Here is a 20,053-nt window from a genome sequence, read left to right as displayed (position 1 = left end):
TCCTTGTTCAACTGGTCATAGAAGCCCTCATATTAAGCACACGTCTTCTCAAGCGATTAAGATCCTCGTTGTCTTTGAACGCCATACCTTGTTTTTTGCCAAGATCGCTCTGCCCACCGAAAGTGTTCGCGTCCATATCTGATGGAAACAAGCTTCCGGAACCTTGAACAATCGATTCCTCAAGGTTTGATTCTGAAGGAATCGTAGGAAGAGTAGACCGTTCATTGGAAGTAGATTTTTGAATGAAGTCCATATCCTCATCAGAAGCCATGCTTAAGTTGAATTCATTGAAAAGGTTGGAAAATGAATGTGGAATAGATAATCCGGGTTCATGGTTATTAGTTCCACATTCAGAAGCAGATCTTGAGAAAGCTGCCATAGTAACGTCGGCTGGTGCCGCCTTACTACTAGGCAAAATTCCGGAATCAATTGACATCGATCTAACTTTCGTGGCATGAGAGAGTTCTTCAGAATGGGTCAGCCGACCTGAGGCCGGAGCATCGTCAAAGTATGGTCGGCGTCTTTTCTGTGCAGCATTTGATTCCGACGATACAGATGATAAGCTCTTTGGAACACGTGGTGCTAATGACGGAAACAATAATGGCACCGGAGTAACCGTAGTATCGTTTGAGCAGACAGAAAGCCTCTTCGAAGATCCCGAAGAATTCCCGGAAGACACAGCACTGATAGAAGAAGTTGGGGATTGACTTCTCTTTGTCCTTTTATATGGATTTTCCTTCGCAGGCATGAAACGGGAGTCCGATGACATTTTGAAGGCTGACAAATCGAAAGCCATTTCGGAATCCATATCCTTATTGGAGTCACTGAAGTGAGAATTCCCTGGTGGCACAGGAGTATTTTTTGCAAATAGAGAAGACGATGACGACGAGGATGGAGTCATAGAGTATGAAAAGAGCCCCAACATATCATGAGAGATAGTATCACTGCTGGTGTTAAGAGCCACATTATCCGAGACATACTTTGTAAGATCGCATATAATCGGCTCCACATCTTTGATTGATATAAGAAGCTGATACAATTGAGAGATCCTCAGCAATTTGATACTCAAATCCCGGGATTTTGAGTTTCCCTTACCCAACATTATTATCGAGACCATACACATGAGATGAAAATTGAAACTATGTTGACTGAGTCCTTCAGCATTCTCCACAGACACTTCGGTATTTTTGCCTGTATAGATAAGTTCATAGGCGGTATCTATAAAACCAGAACAGGCATCCACTAATGCGTCTCCACCCTTATTCAAATGAATGACTATCTTGAAATAGTAATAGTATGTCTTCAACTTGTTAAATACTGAGACGTTCTCGTCTTCCTGCAGAGAGTTCACTTCCGAAATCCAATCTTTCAATCTTTGGTCATAGCTTTCTAAGGCGGCCTCTTCATTCTTTACACAGAGCTCAAGAATATTCTTCGGAGTAATATCCAGCAAATTTACCAACTGCAAGGTTACTTCAATGTCAGGACTGACAAACCGAATGCTTTCTAGACTCTGAGGTCTCATCTCAACGGATTCCCTTTCAGGTGTAATGCTATCGAAATCAATATTAAAATAAACCTCCGCAAGACCAATAAGAATGCGGAAATCCCAGTATATCTTTAATCTTTGAATTTTGATAATTTGATGGTTCACACCGTTTTTTCTAGCTAACGACAGATGGCTGACATCCCTGTTAAAGTGAAGCGAGTCCTTTAAAGAGAGACAAAGCAGAGCCACATCCCTCAAAAAATTGGATTTGAAACGCTGCTCGCTAGTGTGCATCTTGGACATCGGACACACATTATAGTTTTCGAACTTAATAAGGTAGTAGAATAGCATGAGACCAACTTCCAACCTATCCATGGTTAAATCAAGAGTGAAGTTCATATTGCGGAACATCAACTTCAAATTCTTCAAGTTGATCAATTTGAGAGACTCGTCTAACTGATTAAATGATTTACCATCAGGAATAGAAGACAAGCCAGAACCCTTTGGTTGGGCGATAGTGAATTTAAGAATAAGAATTAACTTCACTAGGAGATCCTGCTCCTTAGACGAGAAATCATAGTATCTTTTCTTGGTCTCACCATTTTCAACATAGGTGGAATTCTTTAGTGTGTATTTGTTGATGAATGTGAGATAATCATTGTAAAATAACTCGAAATCCAAAATAGGGATCAACTTGTTGTATACATTGAAGAATAGCCAGATAAGATGGTCTAAATTTTTCTCTCCATTTTTGTTGGAGCTGAACTTACCCTTACCCTCGGAAGTACCAGCAGAGAACGAAGGGAGGATCAATTTGTAGAGAATCAAATTGAGGTAGCGATTTAAGTTCATGTGATAATTCATTAAGACATTCATCTCCGGATCATTTTCATCGCCGTAAGGTTTATCCACACTCTTCTGTGGCGAAGAATAAGAAGTCTTTGAGAGAGAAGTAAAATCACTGGTAGCATCTTCGTGACCTCGAATTTGAACAGAATCGATGCTTCTTCCGACTTTGGAAGATTCTGATTGGGATTCAGAACTCATCTCATAACCATTAAAACAGTGGATTTGAAGCTTAGTCAAAAACTTATCAAAAGGAAGAACCATAAACTGATCCAAGACTAATAGACCATTACAGTCTGTTTGGAAAGTGTCGAGAAGGGCTGAACAAGAAGTTATATGAGTGTCTCTTGCTTTGGGCTCCAATAATTGCATATCTTTTGGCTGGTCATCAAAGTTCTTGACGCTGCCTCCAACGTCAGACAATTTCTTCTTTTCATCATAATTATCTTGATGGTTACAAGAAGAAACCTTATCCTGCAACTCGAAAAGCATCTTCCTTGCGTCTTTTAACTTAAGAGAAAGCTTATTACGATCAAGCTCCACTTCCAATAATTTCTTCTCCAAGTTCTTGGTATACCCCTTGGGAAAAGAATTTCTCGTTAATTTATCAGAAACAATACACTGAAAGCCATCTTTCTCGCAGTTGGTACAACGCGGATTCGTCTCAGATTTACCGCTGCACTTAATCTTCCTAGCTCGACAACGATCGCAGGCCTGACCTATTCGCGTTCTACCGCTTGAAGGATTTTTGATAATATTCCAGGCTGATGAAGCAGAAGAAGCAGAAGAACTAGAGGAACTAGAGGCCGATACAAATGGTGTAACGGAAACTGAATTTTCAGAAACGGACTTCTGCTTATGCTCGTCTGGAGAATACCCAGAACTGTATTTCGTTACTGCCTTGGCAGACATAATATGGATACAATGAAATAGAAGGGCAAAAGGAAAATAAACGATACGGTAGGAAAGAAAACAAAATAATAATGGCAAAGATTCGGGTATATATAGATGCAGCACAAGTGACAGATGCAAAGAATCGTCAACTTTGCATTTGAATGAGAAATAAAACCGGGGAAGAACAATTGAGTCTGAATTGATGACGCCTTATTAAAGAGAGTCAGATTTTAAACAAGCGGTACTTTTCTACGGGACTGCAATGCGATTGAGAAAAAGAGTGGAAAAGAAACGAGGATAGCTAGTCGAGCTTGAACGAAGTTCCTAAAATGGAATTGTGTGGGGAAATGCCGCTTCAAAGGAAAAATGGTTGAAAAGATTAATTAGCACTTTTGGCCCTCAGAATCTTTAACCTTGGAAACGGCAATGGTTCTCGACTTGAAGAAAATGACGTGACCTCTACGACTATTCAAAACGATAAGGCCTGTGATCTGTTTCTATCTTTTGCAACTTGTCTGCATTGGCTTCTCAATCATATAAAATCGTCTTCGAAGAAAAATCAATATGAAAGGCCGAATTCCCGGCATTTTTTTTTGTTTATTTCCAACCCATGCGATATAAAAAGCTATGTACTTTTTGAACTGGTATAGGGTGCCTGATACACTGTCCGTTGTTTTATTTGGCTTCAACGGCTTTGGCGGGTCCCAGCGGCTTTGATCAACAAGACGCATGGAACTATTGCATCATAATTTCTTTTTAACGGAGACACGGAGTAGCCACCCTGAACAGCTCCGAGGAATTATTCTGGAGAATGGTACCCTTAGGTCCAAATCAAAGCATTACGGCAATCTTGAAGTAATAGGTCTGTATCCGATTCATATAAGGCTCAACCAGAAGTTAATTTCATTCGTTTTGGTACTATCTTTGGTCTGCTTCAAGGGTAAAAAAATAAGATTCTGGTAAATATTCTACTCTACCCCCACAAATTTCCCAATATGGACTCCGCCTTAAAAAACAAAGAGATATAGAAGAAAAAATAAATTTCAGCTCAGCCTTACTGCCGTAGCGGTAACGGTGCCCGAGAATACCAGATCGACCCACACAAAACTAAAAACTCATGACTCCTTTCGCCAATACCCCGCAATGACAGTTGAATAAAGATGTTCTCCATTTGCCCAGGAATATTTTGCTGCTTTGCATAAATTCAGACTTACCATATTTGTCAAAACTCAACATCTTTCCTCATTAGGATAGCAGAATCATTCGCAAAGACGAAACAAATCATTGATTCAATGATGATATATATATATAAATAATTATGCAAGAATACTATAAACCAACCAAATCCCTTACCACTTTAACCAAGGGTGTAATTGCAGCCAATATAACCATAAGGGTACCAAATAATGTGAAACTAAGCGAGCTCATGGCTGCAGCTCTTGGATCGACGCTAAGTAAATGAGCAGTAGACACAGCACCGCAATTGACACCGAGAGTAACTCCCCTAGATACAAAATCTGCCTTCCGTATTCTAAGTAGTGTGAACGAGATCCAGTCTCCCAAAAAGACACCCAAAATACCAGACAGAATGGTAGTCACTGCCATCAATTGCTCACTGCCTCCCAAAGAATGAACCAACGGTATACCAAGAGCCATTGTAACAGACCTTCCAGTAAAACCAAGTGATCGTTCAGGCGATATACTCAAATGGTAACAGAGAGGAGGATAGATGAGAAGCGACATAAACGAAAATACTATAATAACAGGCATTAATGCAAAAAAGTACCTTCTCAAATCCTTTCTGTACCTGTACATAGCCAAAGAAAGTGCGACAATCGATATATCCATAAGAGACAATAGAATGTCACCGGCCCCGGGCCATTTCGAGAACTGTTCGTTGTTGAAGAGCTGAGTATATTTACGGCCGCTCTCGTAATTGGAAATGGTCTGCTTGAAGTTTTGCTTTTTTATGAGGGACAATATGTAGTAGACCAACAAACTCAAGGAGAAGCTTACCAAGATGGGATGAAGGTATTTTTTGATTTTTGGTGGAGGCAAAAGGCAAGCTTTGAACAACAAGACCGCCACAGCTAATTGGACTATCATCTCGTAGCCAGTACAAAAATAGATCGGCAAACCAACTATGAAAAGCAACAAATAGACAGCGAAATCAAACGTCAAAGTGAACTTCTCTAAATAACGTGGGTCCAATTGACTCTCTTGATTCGTTATACTGGCAGCCATTGCAGTAGCAGTTGAAAGCCTGGTACTAACTGCGGAGAGAGCATAACCTTCATTAAGCTGATTGCCTTGATCAACATCCGAGAATTCATCGGGATCTATCTCATAAGATACGATACTGTCTCCTGAATCCCCCAAAGAGGGAGACAAATGTTCTTGGTGAGATTGATTATTAGTTGAACCTTCCTTTTCACTGTCGTTACCAGCTGTTGAAGGTTCCTTTTGATGATCGTAAGTTCCCAGAACGACTTGCAATCCCCAAACTAAGTAACCGACGAATGCAAAGCCAATTATGTAGCCAAAAATGAATACTGCAGCAATAATAAAGGCTTCTTGAACAGTCACCTTATCAGCGAGGACTAGAGTGACAAAGGGTGGAGTGAAATAAAGATTCATCCACCTTAGATTGAATCCGAAGGGGATATCAATATATTTTAAGAAGTATTTCTCTGTGAAGTCTTCGCCTTTTAACCAGGAACTTAATGACAAGAGAAAGAACACTATAAGCATGAGACACACCGATGCTGGAAAGTCAATTGTAGTGAGCTTGATGATCTCATTAATTCCATAGAGAATCACCAATGTCATCACCACACCGATAGCCACAAGAATATATTTCTGAAGAATGTACTGAAGAAGAAACTTAATACATCGGCTCATATTAGGCTTCCTATAAGTGGTAGAGTCGGAGATAGGTGTAGAAGTTTCGGACATGCTCATTGCAGAACTTGTACTAGTACTGATCCCTTTCTTTTTGCCACTATTACCATTCCTCCAACTGAAGAAAGCACTGGCCAATCCTGAAGTAACCATCAATCTTGTTCTAGGTATACAAAGCTGTTCATCGTGCCCAAGAATTTTTCTGGCCCCATCGATGCATTCTTATACCGGGATCCTGACAGATAAGATATCGCGTGGGATGAAAATAAAATGTAATACCCGTTTATCCATCTGGTGGACTGCAGGAAAAATTGATAAGCGTAAAAAGGTTCCAAGTCTGGTGTAGGGTTGGCATTTCAGAGTCATTAAGGTCTGGTGAGTAATGAAAATCTGCTATAAACCTAATAACTGTTACTAATTAGCTAAAAAATAGCTAAAACTAAGCTACGACAACCTCAATTTTGCCAGGGAATCTAGATATATATTTTCTCTAAACTTTGTAGTATACATGTATACCCTTATTTTAGCCGTTCGTACTCTTGCTGGTCCCGGTCATTAGAAGATTTCTGCCTACATTTATTTCCTCAGCTCAGGTGGAGATGAAAATTTATATATTTCGTCTTCAGCGGCGGTACTTTAGGGCATCTCTCCAAGCTAGCTTTTCCGTGATGACAGTTGATTTTCACGGCCTCCGCGGCTAGTACCTCCCAGTTGAGGCATTTTTTTTTGCCGCCCACCACACTCACTCGCTTCCCCACTGGTATGCAACTTCCTCCCCCTTGGCAGAATAACCGTTGCAGATATCGGTGTTTCTAGGGGGATACAGAAGCGATGACTATCCATCTTTTCTGTTTTTAATTTTTTTTTTCGTTTTCATGAATTTATAAGCATCTATCTCCATTCCACAAATTCGTGCTCGCTTATTCCCTGATTTCTTTTCCCTTTAAATTTCAATATCTTAGTCTTTTTTTTTTCATTCATACTTACATGGCCACATTTGCCCCATCTCAACAAGATGTTGCAGAGCTTTTTGACGGGGAAGACAAACCTGTTTCTCGAAACGATAACTTAAAACTCACCGATGACGAGCAAAACGAATCTCGCTTGATTCCTTTCTCTATCGAGCTACTGGACAAAATCTTTGAGTACTCTTATTATCTGGAAGATGAAGCTAAGAAACAGCAAAAGCGGATGAGGAATATCGATAACCTATCGTCGGTGAACAGCGTGTTTTATTGTCTTAGCTTGAAATACCGGTACCGTTACTGTGTGTTCATTAGGTCCAATATGTTTTATCGTTTCTTATTGACGCTCATGAGTGGCCCACAGAATGGTTTGGGGAGATTTGTTCAAACTTTGGATTTCCAGGAATTTACTTCAGTCGGACTTGGACGCTCCAGCGCTATGATGCTAGAGATTCAAGACCTTACTGAAAGGACTATTTTGCAATGCCTCAGACTTACACCCAACTTACGGCAGTTTCTCGCCAGTGAAAGTATCGAAGACGATATTAGCACTGATATTGTGGACTACTTATTCAACTCTATGCCACTATTGGAATGTCTTGACTTTTGTGGTTCAAGTGGTTTCAAGTTTGCCAATGCTTTTGACAGTCTTCCTTGTGTGAACCTAAATGACTCATTGCAAAGACTATCATTTCATGACTGTACTGACTTAAGCCCTGCCACTTTCCGCAAGATCTTGCCAGGTCTTCACAACTTGCAGAGATTGGATTTGACGCACACTCGTGTCAGCGCCAAAGACTTGATGCAGGCACTCTCCAATGATTGTCGCCTTACCCATTTATCGTTGAGCAAATGCTCCAATATTGGTGCCACCCACGAGTTCATAAGATTGCTTGTCAATCATCGGGCGATCAACCACGATGGTCTATTATGGCTCAACTTACAAAACGAGTACTCTGTGGCTATTCTCAAGGCTGAGACCATTACATATTTATTACAGAGCCTAAAATGCCATAATTTGAAGTATTTGAACTTGAATGGCTATAGCGAGGTCTGTCAGTCTCATCTTAACATTATAACGAGGAAGTTTTTGCAGTTAAAGAGCCTATCCATTTCGCACCTTGAGCACGGCTCTGATTTATCTGCTTTGAAACAGTTGCTCTACTTAAAGTATGCCGATTTATCGTCTTACATGGCTACAAAGGGAGAACTGTATAATGCATTACTCAGCCTGCCAGAAGGTCTTCAAACAGCAGAAATCAAAGTTAGCGTGAGTGATGTGCTGCCTGATGTGTTTGTTGTCGGAAATAAATACTGGCGGTGTCATAACGCTGGTGGTCAAAGTAGAAGAGTGTGGGTTCACCGTGTCGATTCTTATGAAGAGGCAGAACTCTATGATAACTTCTATGATAATAAAATCTTCTTCAACATTGAGACAGGAGAAAGGTACGACGGTGAATTTAAGAGACCGTCATTCTTAAAATATGCCTCTCGCAAGATTAACTGCTCCAAGTTCCAGCATCACAGACCCGACGAAGAAATCTTTCCTAATGGTATGTCTGAGAGGGGACTCTACAGATATTACTCGTTGCACAAATAATGGGATTTCAGACATTTTCCTACTTATCTTTACTACTTTATTGCATATACGAATTCACTTCTTATTAATCCCTCAGTGCCTAAAAGTTAAATTTTTTAATTTATTTTAATATTTTTTTTAATTTTTGTTTAATCGTCTTCTCTTGTAACTTAACATTTTATAGTCTTCACTCTTGTTCACCCTCTTTATACCCATAGCTCTATTCATAATGGCGAAAAATTCATTCACGGAGGAAGATTCCGAATTCTTTTCCTCTGACTCTGACTCTGCTCCCGAGGAGGCAGTGGCATCGAGAAAACAAAGTTATCCAAGGGGGAAGAGTCAGAAAACTAAGGCAAAACATGCACCAAAGGAGAGCAGTGCCAAACATAAAGTATCAGTTATTCGAGAGATAGAAGGATTAATACCGAAGAAACAAAAATCGCTGTATCGAGACATAAGGTTTGATGCTGCGTACGGTAAAGTAAACTATGAGAGGATCAGAAATGATTACAACTTTCTAGATGAGTACAGAGAAAAAGAAGTCTTGGAAATGGATAAAGCACTTAAAGACAATAAACTTCTAGGAAGGATGTCAGAAGAGGAAGTTGAAGGTTTGAGATACAAGGATCAGAGCATAAAATCACGTTTAGGACATTTAAAAGAGCAAAAATTTGAAAAAAATGCTCTCAGCAACTACAAAGAAGAAACAGGTAGGAAGTGGATCAAGAGAGGAGATCGACGGAAAGTGGTTCGAGTGGCCAAGTTCGAGTCGATGTCAGGAAAGCAAAGACTCAAGAGTATGGAGAGAAAGAGGAAGAGAAAGATGGGTAAAGAGATGCGTACCTTCGCATTCAGTAAGTAAGCCTCATTACTGCTGCTATTCACTTTGCTATATAGAAATGAATTGTGTAGGAGTATATATGTATGTATATATGCGTTTGACTCAGGATATGGACGTTGTAGTATGTATCCTTTTAAAGAGGTGAACCAAAAAGATGGTCGATATCAAAGAAATGAGAAAAAAAAAGAGGCAGAACGAATCAATGCTCCAAAATCTGCAAGTTACCAGTAATGACGACGTTCTCTAAGATGGAACCGTTTGGAATATCGATCTTCTGACCGTCAGAGCAAACAATGATAACAGTCCCTTTCAATTGAACATCTCTACCAAAGTAAACGTCGCCCGTAACAGTGAGATGATCCAATTCAATCACCTTTGGCATATGAGGAATTCTCTTTTGGAAATCGCTGACCTTCTTGAACTTAGAGCCCAACTTAACTAACGGAGAACCACCGAATCGAGCGGGATCCAACACTAGAGTACCATGCCTCAAGTTAAACATATCGGATTTCACCAACAATAAGTCGGACGATGTCTTAACAGGAAGGAAACGAGATCTTGGCACAACTACACCGTGAGCACCTTTAAAGTGACGAATGGCAGCACCACAGGCAGTTTCTAACTGTAAGACACCCATCTCTGAGTTACCAACAGAAATAGACTTTCCATTTGGAATAATTTCCATACGCAAGGAATCTGCTTCAACAAGACGCTTAATAGCCTTTAAATTAATCCAAAGATTATTGGTATTAAAGTTGGTAAACTTTTTGATGGATTTGAACTCCTCGACATGCTCCTTAGGAACCTGAGCAATTTCCAATAATCGGACTTGTCCCTCATAATTTATCAACGTACCACCTTTCACGTCAGCCCTAGTCTTATCGGTCAATTCCATGATATACTCAGAATTGGTTTCAACCATGTGATTCAAGATCTTCATGTCAACAGTGGCGCCTAAGTTATCACAATTGGACACAAACAAGACCTCTTTACCTTCTTCAATCAAATGATCCAACTCACCAGATTGCACAATGGCTTCAAATAAGTCACCATGTCCAGGTGGATACCAAAAGCTCAGATCATCATCACAGGATTGGGGCACAGGGAGAAGAGAGTCTTTAGTAATTCTGGGATAACATGACTGGTTGAAAGTTCGAATTCGAATTCGATGACTCTGATACTTCTTCACAATAAGTTGGGTGTCGGCATCAGTGTTAAACGAGTCCATCAACAAAAGGGGAACGTCGGTATCATACTTCTTATTGAGGAACTCTATTTGGCGGACTGCAAGATCAAGAAACGACTGACCTTCTCTCACTTCAATAACCGATTTTGGACCAACACAACCCATCGAAGTACCCAAGCCACCATTCAACTTCAAAACTGCCAACTTGCTCAAGTTTTCGCTTCCTTCAACATCAAGGGACTTGTAAGCAACCACCTCATCCGGGTTGGGAGAACGAATATGATCCCAATCAAGAGTGGTACCCTTAGCCTTGTCAGTAAGGTATCTACGGAAAAGACCAAAAAATGAATCCATATCCTTTTCAAACTTCTCTCGACGATCTTTGTCGGTAACACCATCTATCATCTTGTTCAAAGCGTTTCTCATTTGAGAAGCAGCAATGCTAGACGATTGATTCTCGAATGCATACATTGATTGTGATTTGGCATGTTTACTACTCATATTTGAAATTTAGCACAATTGGCAACGGACCTAAACAAAAACGAAGCTGGCGAAAAGATCAGAAGAGAATAGAAGAGAAGAGAAGATAAGACAAAATGGATAAAAAAAATAATACAAGCAGCGAGAAGAATATGAAGGACTAAGAGGGAAAGTTGGAGAACGAAGAAAAGAAATTCAAATCGAATTGGGGCCAAGGTTAAAAGACGGAAGGATGCCCCCAAAAAGGAAAGGAAGCAATACTAAAAAATTAAATGCGAATAAAGATGGGCATGATCGCCACATTCTCTACAAACGGCATATACCAGCAGTAAGATATGGAAAGCAAAATTCCAATGCTTTTTCTGGCCAGACTTAATAAACCATGAGATGCTACTACTACTTGGGTTTGCGAAGAAGCGCTTCATCTTCATTAAAGGAAGTGGGAACTCTCTTGACAGTCAAAAAAACCAAAAAGAAAATTGAAATGAGGAAAGCAGCTTAACCGCTTGATGGTATTGTTTACGCTCTCATTTCTGTTTTCAAGCAGGGTATGTAGACATTGCAGGCATTCTCCCCCTCTAGGACGCATGCCTCTGGTTGTCCAGGCGATTGCTGAGCAAGCAGGCAGCCCTAGCCAACACGTTTAAGCTTCTCTATAATAAGAACTAAAAACCATGAACAATAATGGTGAACATTTACAAGACCCAGCAAAGAGCTTATTGTTTGCTATGCAGGAGCTATTATTTAATTTATTTCCAACATTACTTAAAATGGACATTATTCAAGAATTTTTAGCTTCCTCAATGCTTTTCAACAGCCGGGATAAGTAAGTGATTCTAGACTCAAATAATTGCATGGATAGTGATATATGATCAACCTGAGAGAGAAGAACAGGCGAGTGCTTGATACAATGCCACTTTAGTCTCGTTACATCTTTTTGAGTCCGGACGGTCCGTACGGTCCGTACAGTCTTACAAGCTCCTACAGACTTCTGGTGGCTCCTGGTGGCTCCTGGTGGCTGCATTCCCTCATTTCTATTATGCGTTCATTCAGCCCGCATCTAGCTACTCTTTTTCTTGAGGTTTCGCGTCGCGGGAAAAAATAAAATAATTCACCCTGGATGAATATTAGCGTGTCAGTCGTATCACAAGCACTACTACTCTGCTACTCCTTCTTGAGCTCTCTCAACATGCCTATAAACCTTGATCTAACACAGAATGATAATGTACCTTCAAAGTCCGATATTATTTTACAGCCCTTTGCAAGCTCTCCCCTTGAAGTTTTAGAGGACACCGATACAGATGATTCTTCTCCGGCCATCGATGATGAGATCCAACTTAAGTACAAGATATGGAAAAAAAATACTCCTCTACTCTATGATTACATACAAACAAGCACGTTACTTTGGCCTTCTATGTCTGTGGAATGGTTTCCTGATGTGGAATCACATGGTAATGTAAATATTCAAAGGTTGTTGCTTGGATCATATTCAAATGGCTATAACAGCTTTGAGAATTTACAGCTCTGCACCATCAAAGTTCCCAAAAGTGTCGAAGGACTCACATTGAAAGATTGTGAATTCGACTCTGATAAGCACGAGTTTACAACATCCAATTACCCTATAGCAAATAATGACGGAAACTGCAAAGGAGCGCTTCATATGGTGCAGCAGATTCCCCACCAAGGTGATATTAATAAAGCCAGACTGATGCCACAGAATCCAGATTTACTGGCTACAATTTCAAACAATGGTTCTGTGAATGTTTTTGATAGGACCAAGAAACCAAATGGCTGCGATTCCCGAGAACTGTCCAAGAGCAGAAAGGTATTTGATGACGAAGAGGAGGAGAGCACTTGTCTTTCTGACATTAAACTTCAATTTCACACAGGCGACGGATGGGGGCTTGATTGGAACAAATTTAAAGAGGGTGAACTAGTAACTGGTGCCAGCGATGGCTCTATAGCACTATGGGATATTAGGGACGGATTCAAAAAGCCACAAAGATCTTCAAATGCAGTTACTGCTACTAGCCACAGAAAATTCAAGACGTGCATTTTGTCCCCGATATCTACACTATTTTGCCATGACTACGGTGTTAATACTGTTCAGTACGTCTGGTTCCATGACTCTTTAATTGGGACCGCAGGCGAAGATCATAAATTCAAAATGTTCGATACAAGATCACTCGATGGGAATCCCGTAATTCAGATTACTCTTCAACATCCTATAAATACCCTGGACTTCAATAAACAGGATCAGTATGGACTGGTTCTAGGCGACGATAAGGGTAACTTGTTAATAGAGGATATTAGATATCCTGAAAGGCCTCAGATCGTTATTTCCAACGCTCATAGCGATTCAATTACAGCTGTCGCATGGAATCATGAGTATGGCAATATTTTAGGTTCATCTTCTACTGATGGATTAGTCAAACTCTGGAAGTTTGGTTCTGGCGAAAGCAGTACTATTGAGCACAAACTTATATTTACCCATGGTGGTCATATGCTGGGAGTTTCTGATATAGCATGGAATCCTAACGATCCTAAGATGCTTGCCAGTTGCTCTGATGATAACTCAGTGCATGTTTGGAAGCCTTCGCAAGCCGTCTTTTAAAAAGCATGCCATTAGTCAGTATAGTTATAAATTCTTACATATTCAGACTTTCTCCGCTCCACTCAATCTCACAGCAGCACCGTATTTTTGCAACTTGGTTAAAAGAGCGTCACCGTTACGGATCAACAAATGATACTGAGTATTCTTATTGTCAGCCCTGTTGGTTTCAATGACTCCATTGACTCTATCTACCACACAGCTCAACTTTTTAGAGGGAATGAACTTGCACAGGTCAGTGTCAAGGAAGTCCACAGATACACCAAACGAATCAGCCATAGACTTCAAGGAGATAGATTTATAACTTTCCAATAGCTGTGCATATGCTCTACACCTCAGCTCGCGCTTGTAATAGTTTGCATGTGGGTAAAGATACTTGTTTTTGGTTAATATCTGGTCACTGGTTTGCAATAATTTTGGGAAAAAGTTCTTGTACTGGCACAAATATAAAGCCTGAATCAACTCATACACAGGCTTCAATTTATCACTGTTGGAGTTGATAGAAAGAATCTCTGGAGATTCCAGCAACTTCTTCTTCAAATCAGGTCTAGTGAGTGAAAGAGAACCACATATTAAGGAGTATTGTGCAACCTCATCATAACTAGCCAATTCCGTACAGGTAAATGTTGACAAGCAGTCGATCAAAAGCTTGGCAGCCTCGTCGAACTTGCGAGTAGACATCAAATAAATGCCCATATAAGTCTTATATCTGTTCCTACGTTCCCAGTCACCACCCTTCTCAATCAAACTATTTGCCTCATCCAAATAGTGCTTGGTGAATATCTTATCATCATAAAAAAAACCTATTCTCGAAACTGTGAGATATAAATCGATCTTTGAACCCGTTGATGGTGCAAGTTCAATAGTCTTTTCAATAGTGCTTACAGTCTTTTCCTTATCCCCAATAGAGGCGTAATATTCTGCAAGTTCGATCCACTTCTTCAAGATGTCAATCTCTCCTTCATCCTCCTTGTCTAATTTGGCTATTTCTTCTTGCAGTTCTTTAACTCGAACATCATTATTTGCCTTCAGAGAATCGAATAGTGACTGATCCCATTTCAATCCCACTAGTTTCATATCATAGTATAAGTAGTGATAGTACGGAGCCATATCGTTATCCTTAATCTTGGACACGACCTCGGGAAGCAAAGCCGCCTCTCCCTGTTGAATCAAAAAAGATTTTTGTCCAATTTCAGAGTCCGGAATTCTAGCAATTGTGATGGCTTCTTCTAGAATCATATTTGTAGAGGATTTAGTGGATAAGGTAAGTGGAAAGAGAGAAGAGTGTAAGAAAAACGAAAGCGATGCTCAAGATGTATTTTCGATTTTGCCACTACGAAAGTCGGACACATCCATGCACCAACAAGTTAGTGTACTTGTTCAATGATGTAGTCGAGATGTGCCTTTTTATTTATTTAGCTCTAGTAGTGTTACTGATAAGCAGCCAAACTTTGTCGTAATGACCGATATAGTAACATTGTTTGACCGATTTCATGATCTGCTCAGAGAGATAGAAACCATCAATTATAAATTGGCTGTGACTAAACCGTCTACATTCAATGGTACTCTAACCAAGGCAGTTGATTTCAGATCGGAGATGTATGACAAGATGATGGAATTGTATGATCATACAAGAGATATTATAGCGTGTTTGGAGTATGATGTCTTCAGTCAGAGGTTTCAGCAGTATGATGATTACCAGTACGAATATTTCAAGCTTAAGGAGAGATATCAAGATTTGAAGGTTGACTTTAGAAAAATACAGCTGGAGTCCAAAATGCATGAATTAGATCATACTGAAGATTCAAAGGAAGGCGAAGAGTCTGAAATCAATGGTGCAGAATCACCAGGAAATTTCTTAGACGATGAGAAACTCAAAGATCTTACGGAACAGGAACAGATCTTTGAGAAGAACAAGCAAATTACCGACAAGTTGGAGAACATCACCACCATAATGCACGGTAACTTGATCGCTGGAGAGAGCAATCTCCAGGACTTGGGAGCTTCGACTTCAGTTCTTACAGATTTAGCGAACAAGTATGGATACTTTGCTGATATATTGCTGAAAACCAACGGATTGGTTAAGATGGTCAACGAATCCAGTAATGCAGAGAGAAGGCAGATCTACAGATCACTCTACTTCTTTATTTTTGTCTGCGCCTATATTCTTTACAAGAGGATCTTCAAAAGGCCTATCAAACTTTTCTTATGGTTACTTTACAGCTTCTTCCGGTACACCTTGTTGGGGGGACAGAAACTAGTAGGAAGGCAGGAAGATACGGCAAAAAGTATTTTGGAAAGTGTGACGCGAGGCTTGATAGCCAGCATGGATGTGAGCCCGACTACTAGTGTACCCTCCACGGTATCCACTGAATCTATAGTGATATCAGGACTACGCGATGAACTTTAAGAAACAACAATTATGTACATATATCTGTATATATAATACACATCTTAATTATATACGATTGGTGTATCCTGGAGATGCGTGGCTGGCGTAACCGTTGAATGCGTTGTGAGTTCTTTGACATCGATATTTGCTATTTAGTAATCATCACCTCTAGAAACAACTTCCTTCCGGGTTGAGTGAAGCAATATGGTGTGCTCAAATTGAGCAGAGTAACTTCCTTTGGCATCAAATAAAGGTGGGTGCTCAGTAACAAGACCAACCTTGACTAACTGCCTCAAAGCAAGCAAATACTTGTCTTCTCCTAGTCTATCCAAGTATCTTCTACAGAATGGAATAGTGCCGAAGTTCCTGTCAATAGTACGGAGTAAGTGTTTGGCCCTGGACAATCTTATTGCGGCCCTAGGTGGGGGGTTTGCGTTCTTCATATAGTGAGACACCTCTCCTCCAGTATAATCGACGTAACCTTTACCTGTAGATCCAAAAGTTTCAATAGCAATAGTTTGACCTTCCTCGAGCTTCGTATTGTCACCGTTCTTAACGATAGGAATAGAAATACCACCATGAATACGGTATGGCAAAATATTGTGACCATTCAAGTTTCTGATGCATTTGACAGCGTGAGTAATACCATCCAATTCCACCTCGTGAGATTCCATCACCTCCTCAACTGCCTCACCTATGTCGGTTAATCTGACATCAATACCACAAGCGCTGATACCAGCGTTGGTGGCCTCTTTGACAGCCTCAAGGAATGGGTCGTATCTAGGGTTGAAGGTGTGTGTGAACGCACAGTCGACAATACATCCATTGACATGAACACCAAAGTCGCACTTCATCACATCGTTGTAATCCAATACAGTCTTGTCACCTCCATTCGGTGTATAGTGAGCAGCACAATTGTTCAAAGACACACCACATGGGAATCCCATACCAGCTTTCAAGCTCTGCTTAGTCTCGCAGAATGTTCTAACAGCATTTTCGATGGTCTCACAAACTTCGATCATCGTCATACCAGGTTGAATGTGCTTTCTTGCGTACTTTCTAACTCTTCTGTGAATCTCAGCGGCCTTCCTGAAGTCATTCCACTTATTGTTCTCCTTCAAATCATTGTATCTTTTTTCCTCATCGGTACTTCTCTTCAAATTCTCTTCACTTCCAGTATAATCCTGCCATTCTCCCTCAGGATATATTTTTTCAGGGTAGAAAGTACTAATGCCTTTGACCTCTTTCTTCTTCTTCTTCTTCTTTTCTCCATCTGCATCTCCTTCTTTAGGATTAGCGACAGCTCCCGCTTCCTTCACCTCCTCAGCTTTATTCTCCTCTAAATCTAGTTGTTTCAATTTCTTCTCAACGGCTTGTTCACTCATAATAGATAATTAAGACGTACGAAGTCTGGAAATTTGTTGAAAGAGAAAAACGTTCGTATGGCTGTCTTCTCTCTTTTACTCCATCGCCAAGGGATTTTTGAGTGGATGGATGCATTCAGAAAAAAAAAATTCAGGTAAAAAATTTTTCAGGAGGAGTCGTGTGAAAATGAAATGGGCTAAGTGCTTGTCTAGCATCTCGGAACTTATCTGGGGAAGGTCTTTAGCCAGCGTGCTGAAACAACTGAAGGATTGGCGAACCTTCTATTACACCGATTAGACACCTGATTTCAATCCGTAGTTCCAATTTGAAGGGGTCAATACCAAATGTATATATTGTTATCAAAGTGGGTATGTCCATGGCTCCTCTGTTGATCATTGTAGGACATGCCAGGCTCGCTATCTTGGACTTGGTGTAGAGATGTGCTAAAATTAATATTTCAACCTCTTCACTTGGATAGATTCAAACACTACTGGATGGATCACTGATATCTTGTCTTTCCATTTGAGCTAACCATTTCATTCTTTTGCTATGTTTAGACCGGGTCAGAGGCAAGTGACACTCATATCAGTTAAGTGCCTAGCGAGGTTCGGTTCGTCTGCTACTTCTTCCTCTTCTAAGAATGATCCTCTAAGCATCCTCTCCAGTATGACTAGACAGGATGCTCAGAAAACTGCCAAGAAAACAGCCTCAAACTCCGAATCATTATTTTCCTTTCTTGGGGACTCTGCTCTTTCCTCTTCAGGTGGTAACGCCAAGATTAATGCCTTTGAGTTCGCCAAAAACCTTCCTTTACAGGATAATTTGGCAGGAAGATCGATGTTAGTGCGGAGGTCTTCTAGTATAGGTCGTTCCATCTCACAGTTTGATACTTTGGTGAGATCCAACAATTTAAGGGACTTGTCATATGATCAGAGATTCTACACTAAGCCTAACAAGCGCCGGCTAGCAAAGAGAATCGCTAACAAAAAGAAGAGATTTGATGCTGGTGTCGCCGACTTGTTTCAGATTGTTAAGGATGCCGTTAGAAAGGGTTACTAAATCCTATAGCTTTACTTTTGTACATAATTCACTATTTTATTAACTATGATGGTCTTTAGCGAGCGACGTCTTTGCATCTCCCGCACTGCCTCAGAAAACTTACCCCGGAAAATTCTTGTAAGCCAAGTAGATGCAAAGAATCGGGCACAAGTTCCGAGTCTTCCTCGTTCTCCATAGAATGACAGAAATAGTTGGAACAGCCAAACCAAAGCACGGTGTCATCAGTTTATTGCATACCGTGGTAGGTGCAGGTCTTCTATCGATTCCTTATGCGGTAAGCAAGGGAGGTCTCCTTTTTGGTACACTACTTATCATAACATCTGCTGTAGCATCATTCTTTGGGTTATACTTCCTTTCCTTTGCCTCCAAGTTTGCCGAAGGAGGTCATGCTTCCTTCTTTACTCTTAGTCAGGCCACTATCCCCAGCCTAAGTGGAATATTTGATTTGGCCATTGCAATCAAATGTTTCGGTGTATCCTGTTCTCACCTCATCATCATCGGAGATTTGATGCCACAAGTCGCTGGAGCAGTATTCTCTTCCAAGACTACAGAGAAATATCGATTTCTTCTCGATAGACACTTTTGGATAACCTTCTTTGTCCTCCTGATCGCTCCTTTGGCCTTCAAACGGACTTTGAAGTCACTACGGAATGCTTCGGTTGTCGCTTTGATTTCCTCCCTTTATGTGGTGATCTTGGTCCTTGTTCATTTCTTTCAACTTATTTTTGGAGGAATCGAGCAGATTCCTAAGGGTGAGATTCATTACAAGTCACCTCCTTCGCAGCTTTCTCTTCTTTCTGTTTTTCCGATCTTCGTATTTGGTTTTACCTGCCACCAAAATGAATTCACAGTTATTAACGAGCAAGCCGATCGATCTTTGAAGAATCTCTGCAGAAGTGCTCTAGTGACAGTAGCAATTGCCCTTGGGGTGTATCTCCTTATTGGCATATCCGGTTACTTAACATTTGGCGATAACATCCGAAGTAATATCATTAGAATGTACTCCGATTCTTTTGCTACTACCCTGGGGCGCATAGCAATAGTAGTCATGGTCTCTTTGAGTTATCCACTTCAGTCAAACCCTACTAGGGCCTCTTTGAATCATATATATCACCTTCTGATGCAAACCTTTGCTTCCAATTCTGAGGCTGAAACGTCTCCACTAATGGCTGATGAACATTCGGAAGATATCTCCGTCATTGATGATACTCATATAATAAATAGTGAGATAGCAGAGAGTACCGCTGAGCAGGCCTCCGTAGAATTGTCCGATAGAGGCCTAGCCGTAATAACAACTTTGATTTTATTCTTCACTTACGTCGTGGCCTATCGAGTGAGCTCTTTGGGTAAAGTGCTAGCAATTGTAGGCGCTACTGGTTCCTGCTCCATATCTTACATTCTTCCCGGCATTTTTGCCTATTTGTTGGCAGATAAGTCTTCTG

General features: G+C 40.5%; 10 protein-coding genes across 10 annotated transcripts; 5 read left to right on the top strand and 5 right to left on the bottom strand.

Moving 5' to 3' along the window:
• Positions 1-7: 7 nt before the first annotated feature.
• Positions 8-3,247, bottom strand: FOA43_003515 (uncharacterized protein; the record flags this gene model as incomplete). Its single annotated transcript, XM_038923766.1, has 1 exon — positions 8-3,247. The coding sequence occupies one exon, from the start codon at positions 3,245-3,247 to the stop codon at positions 8-10; it is 3,240 nt and encodes a 1,079-aa protein (XP_038779694.1).
• Positions 3,248-4,558: 1,311 nt separating this feature from the next.
• On the bottom strand, positions 4,559-6,184 carry FOA43_003514 (uncharacterized protein; the record flags this gene model as incomplete). The annotated part of the gene is made up of 1 exon (XM_038923765.1): positions 4,559-6,184. The coding sequence occupies one exon, from the start codon at positions 6,182-6,184 to the stop codon at positions 4,559-4,561; it is 1,626 nt and encodes a 541-aa protein (XP_038779693.1).
• A 933-nt stretch (positions 6,185-7,117) lies between these two features.
• Positions 7,118-8,695, top strand: FOA43_003513 (uncharacterized protein; the record flags this gene model as incomplete). Its single annotated transcript, XM_038923764.1, has 1 exon — positions 7,118-8,695. The coding sequence occupies one exon, from the start codon at positions 7,118-7,120 to the stop codon at positions 8,693-8,695; it is 1,578 nt and encodes a 525-aa protein (XP_038779692.1).
• Positions 8,696-9,141: 446 nt separating this feature from the next.
• Positions 9,142-9,539, top strand: FOA43_003512 (uncharacterized protein; the record flags this gene model as incomplete). Its single annotated transcript, XM_038923763.1, is given in 2 exon segments — positions 9,142-9,148; positions 9,160-9,539. 2 exon segments carry the CDS (start codon positions 9,142-9,144, stop codon positions 9,537-9,539), a joined length of 387 nt encoding a protein of 128 aa, XP_038779691.1.
• Positions 9,540-9,717: 178 nt separating this feature from the next.
• On the bottom strand, positions 9,718-11,205 carry UGP1 (UTP-glucose-1-phosphate uridylyltransferase; the record flags this gene model as incomplete). The annotated part of the gene is made up of 1 exon (XM_038923762.1): positions 9,718-11,205. The coding sequence occupies one exon, from the start codon at positions 11,203-11,205 to the stop codon at positions 9,718-9,720; it is 1,488 nt and encodes a 495-aa protein (XP_038779690.1).
• Positions 11,206-12,373: 1,168 nt separating this feature from the next.
• Positions 12,374-13,798, top strand: FOA43_003510 (uncharacterized protein; the record flags this gene model as incomplete). Its single annotated transcript, XM_038923761.1, has 1 exon — positions 12,374-13,798. The coding sequence occupies one exon, from the start codon at positions 12,374-12,376 to the stop codon at positions 13,796-13,798; it is 1,425 nt and encodes a 474-aa protein (XP_038779689.1).
• Positions 13,799-13,840: 42 nt separating this feature from the next.
• FOA43_003509 (uncharacterized protein) lies at positions 13,841-15,034 on the bottom strand (the record flags this gene model as incomplete). Its single annotated transcript, XM_038923760.1, has 1 exon — positions 13,841-15,034. The coding sequence occupies one exon, from the start codon at positions 15,032-15,034 to the stop codon at positions 13,841-13,843; it is 1,194 nt and encodes a 397-aa protein (XP_038779688.1).
• Positions 15,035-15,254: 220 nt separating this feature from the next.
• FOA43_003508 (uncharacterized protein) lies at positions 15,255-16,205 on the top strand (the record flags this gene model as incomplete). The annotated part of the gene is made up of 1 exon (XM_038923759.1): positions 15,255-16,205. One exon carries the CDS (start codon positions 15,255-15,257, stop codon positions 16,203-16,205), a length of 951 nt encoding a protein of 316 aa, XP_038779687.1.
• A 134-nt stretch (positions 16,206-16,339) lies between these two features.
• On the bottom strand, positions 16,340-17,572 carry MAP2 (Methionine aminopeptidase 2; the record flags this gene model as incomplete). The annotated part of the gene is made up of 1 exon (XM_038923758.1): positions 16,340-17,572. One exon carries the CDS (start codon positions 17,570-17,572, stop codon positions 16,340-16,342), a length of 1,233 nt encoding a protein of 410 aa, XP_038779686.1.
• A 529-nt stretch (positions 17,573-18,101) lies between these two features.
• On the top strand, positions 18,102-18,611 carry FOA43_003506 (uncharacterized protein; the record flags this gene model as incomplete). Its single annotated transcript, XM_038923757.1, has 1 exon — positions 18,102-18,611. The coding sequence occupies one exon, from the start codon at positions 18,102-18,104 to the stop codon at positions 18,609-18,611; it is 510 nt and encodes a 169-aa protein (XP_038779685.1).
• Positions 18,612-20,053: the final 1,442 nt, after the last annotated feature.

This window comes from Brettanomyces nanus, chromosome 4, assembly GCF_011074865.1.
Source record: "Brettanomyces nanus chromosome 4, complete sequence".
Classification (NCBI taxonomy): domain Eukaryota; kingdom Fungi; phylum Ascomycota; class Pichiomycetes; order Pichiales; family Pichiaceae; genus Brettanomyces; species Brettanomyces nanus.
Note: the sequence above shows the minus strand (reverse complement) of the source record. Positions and strands in the feature narration are given on the sequence as shown.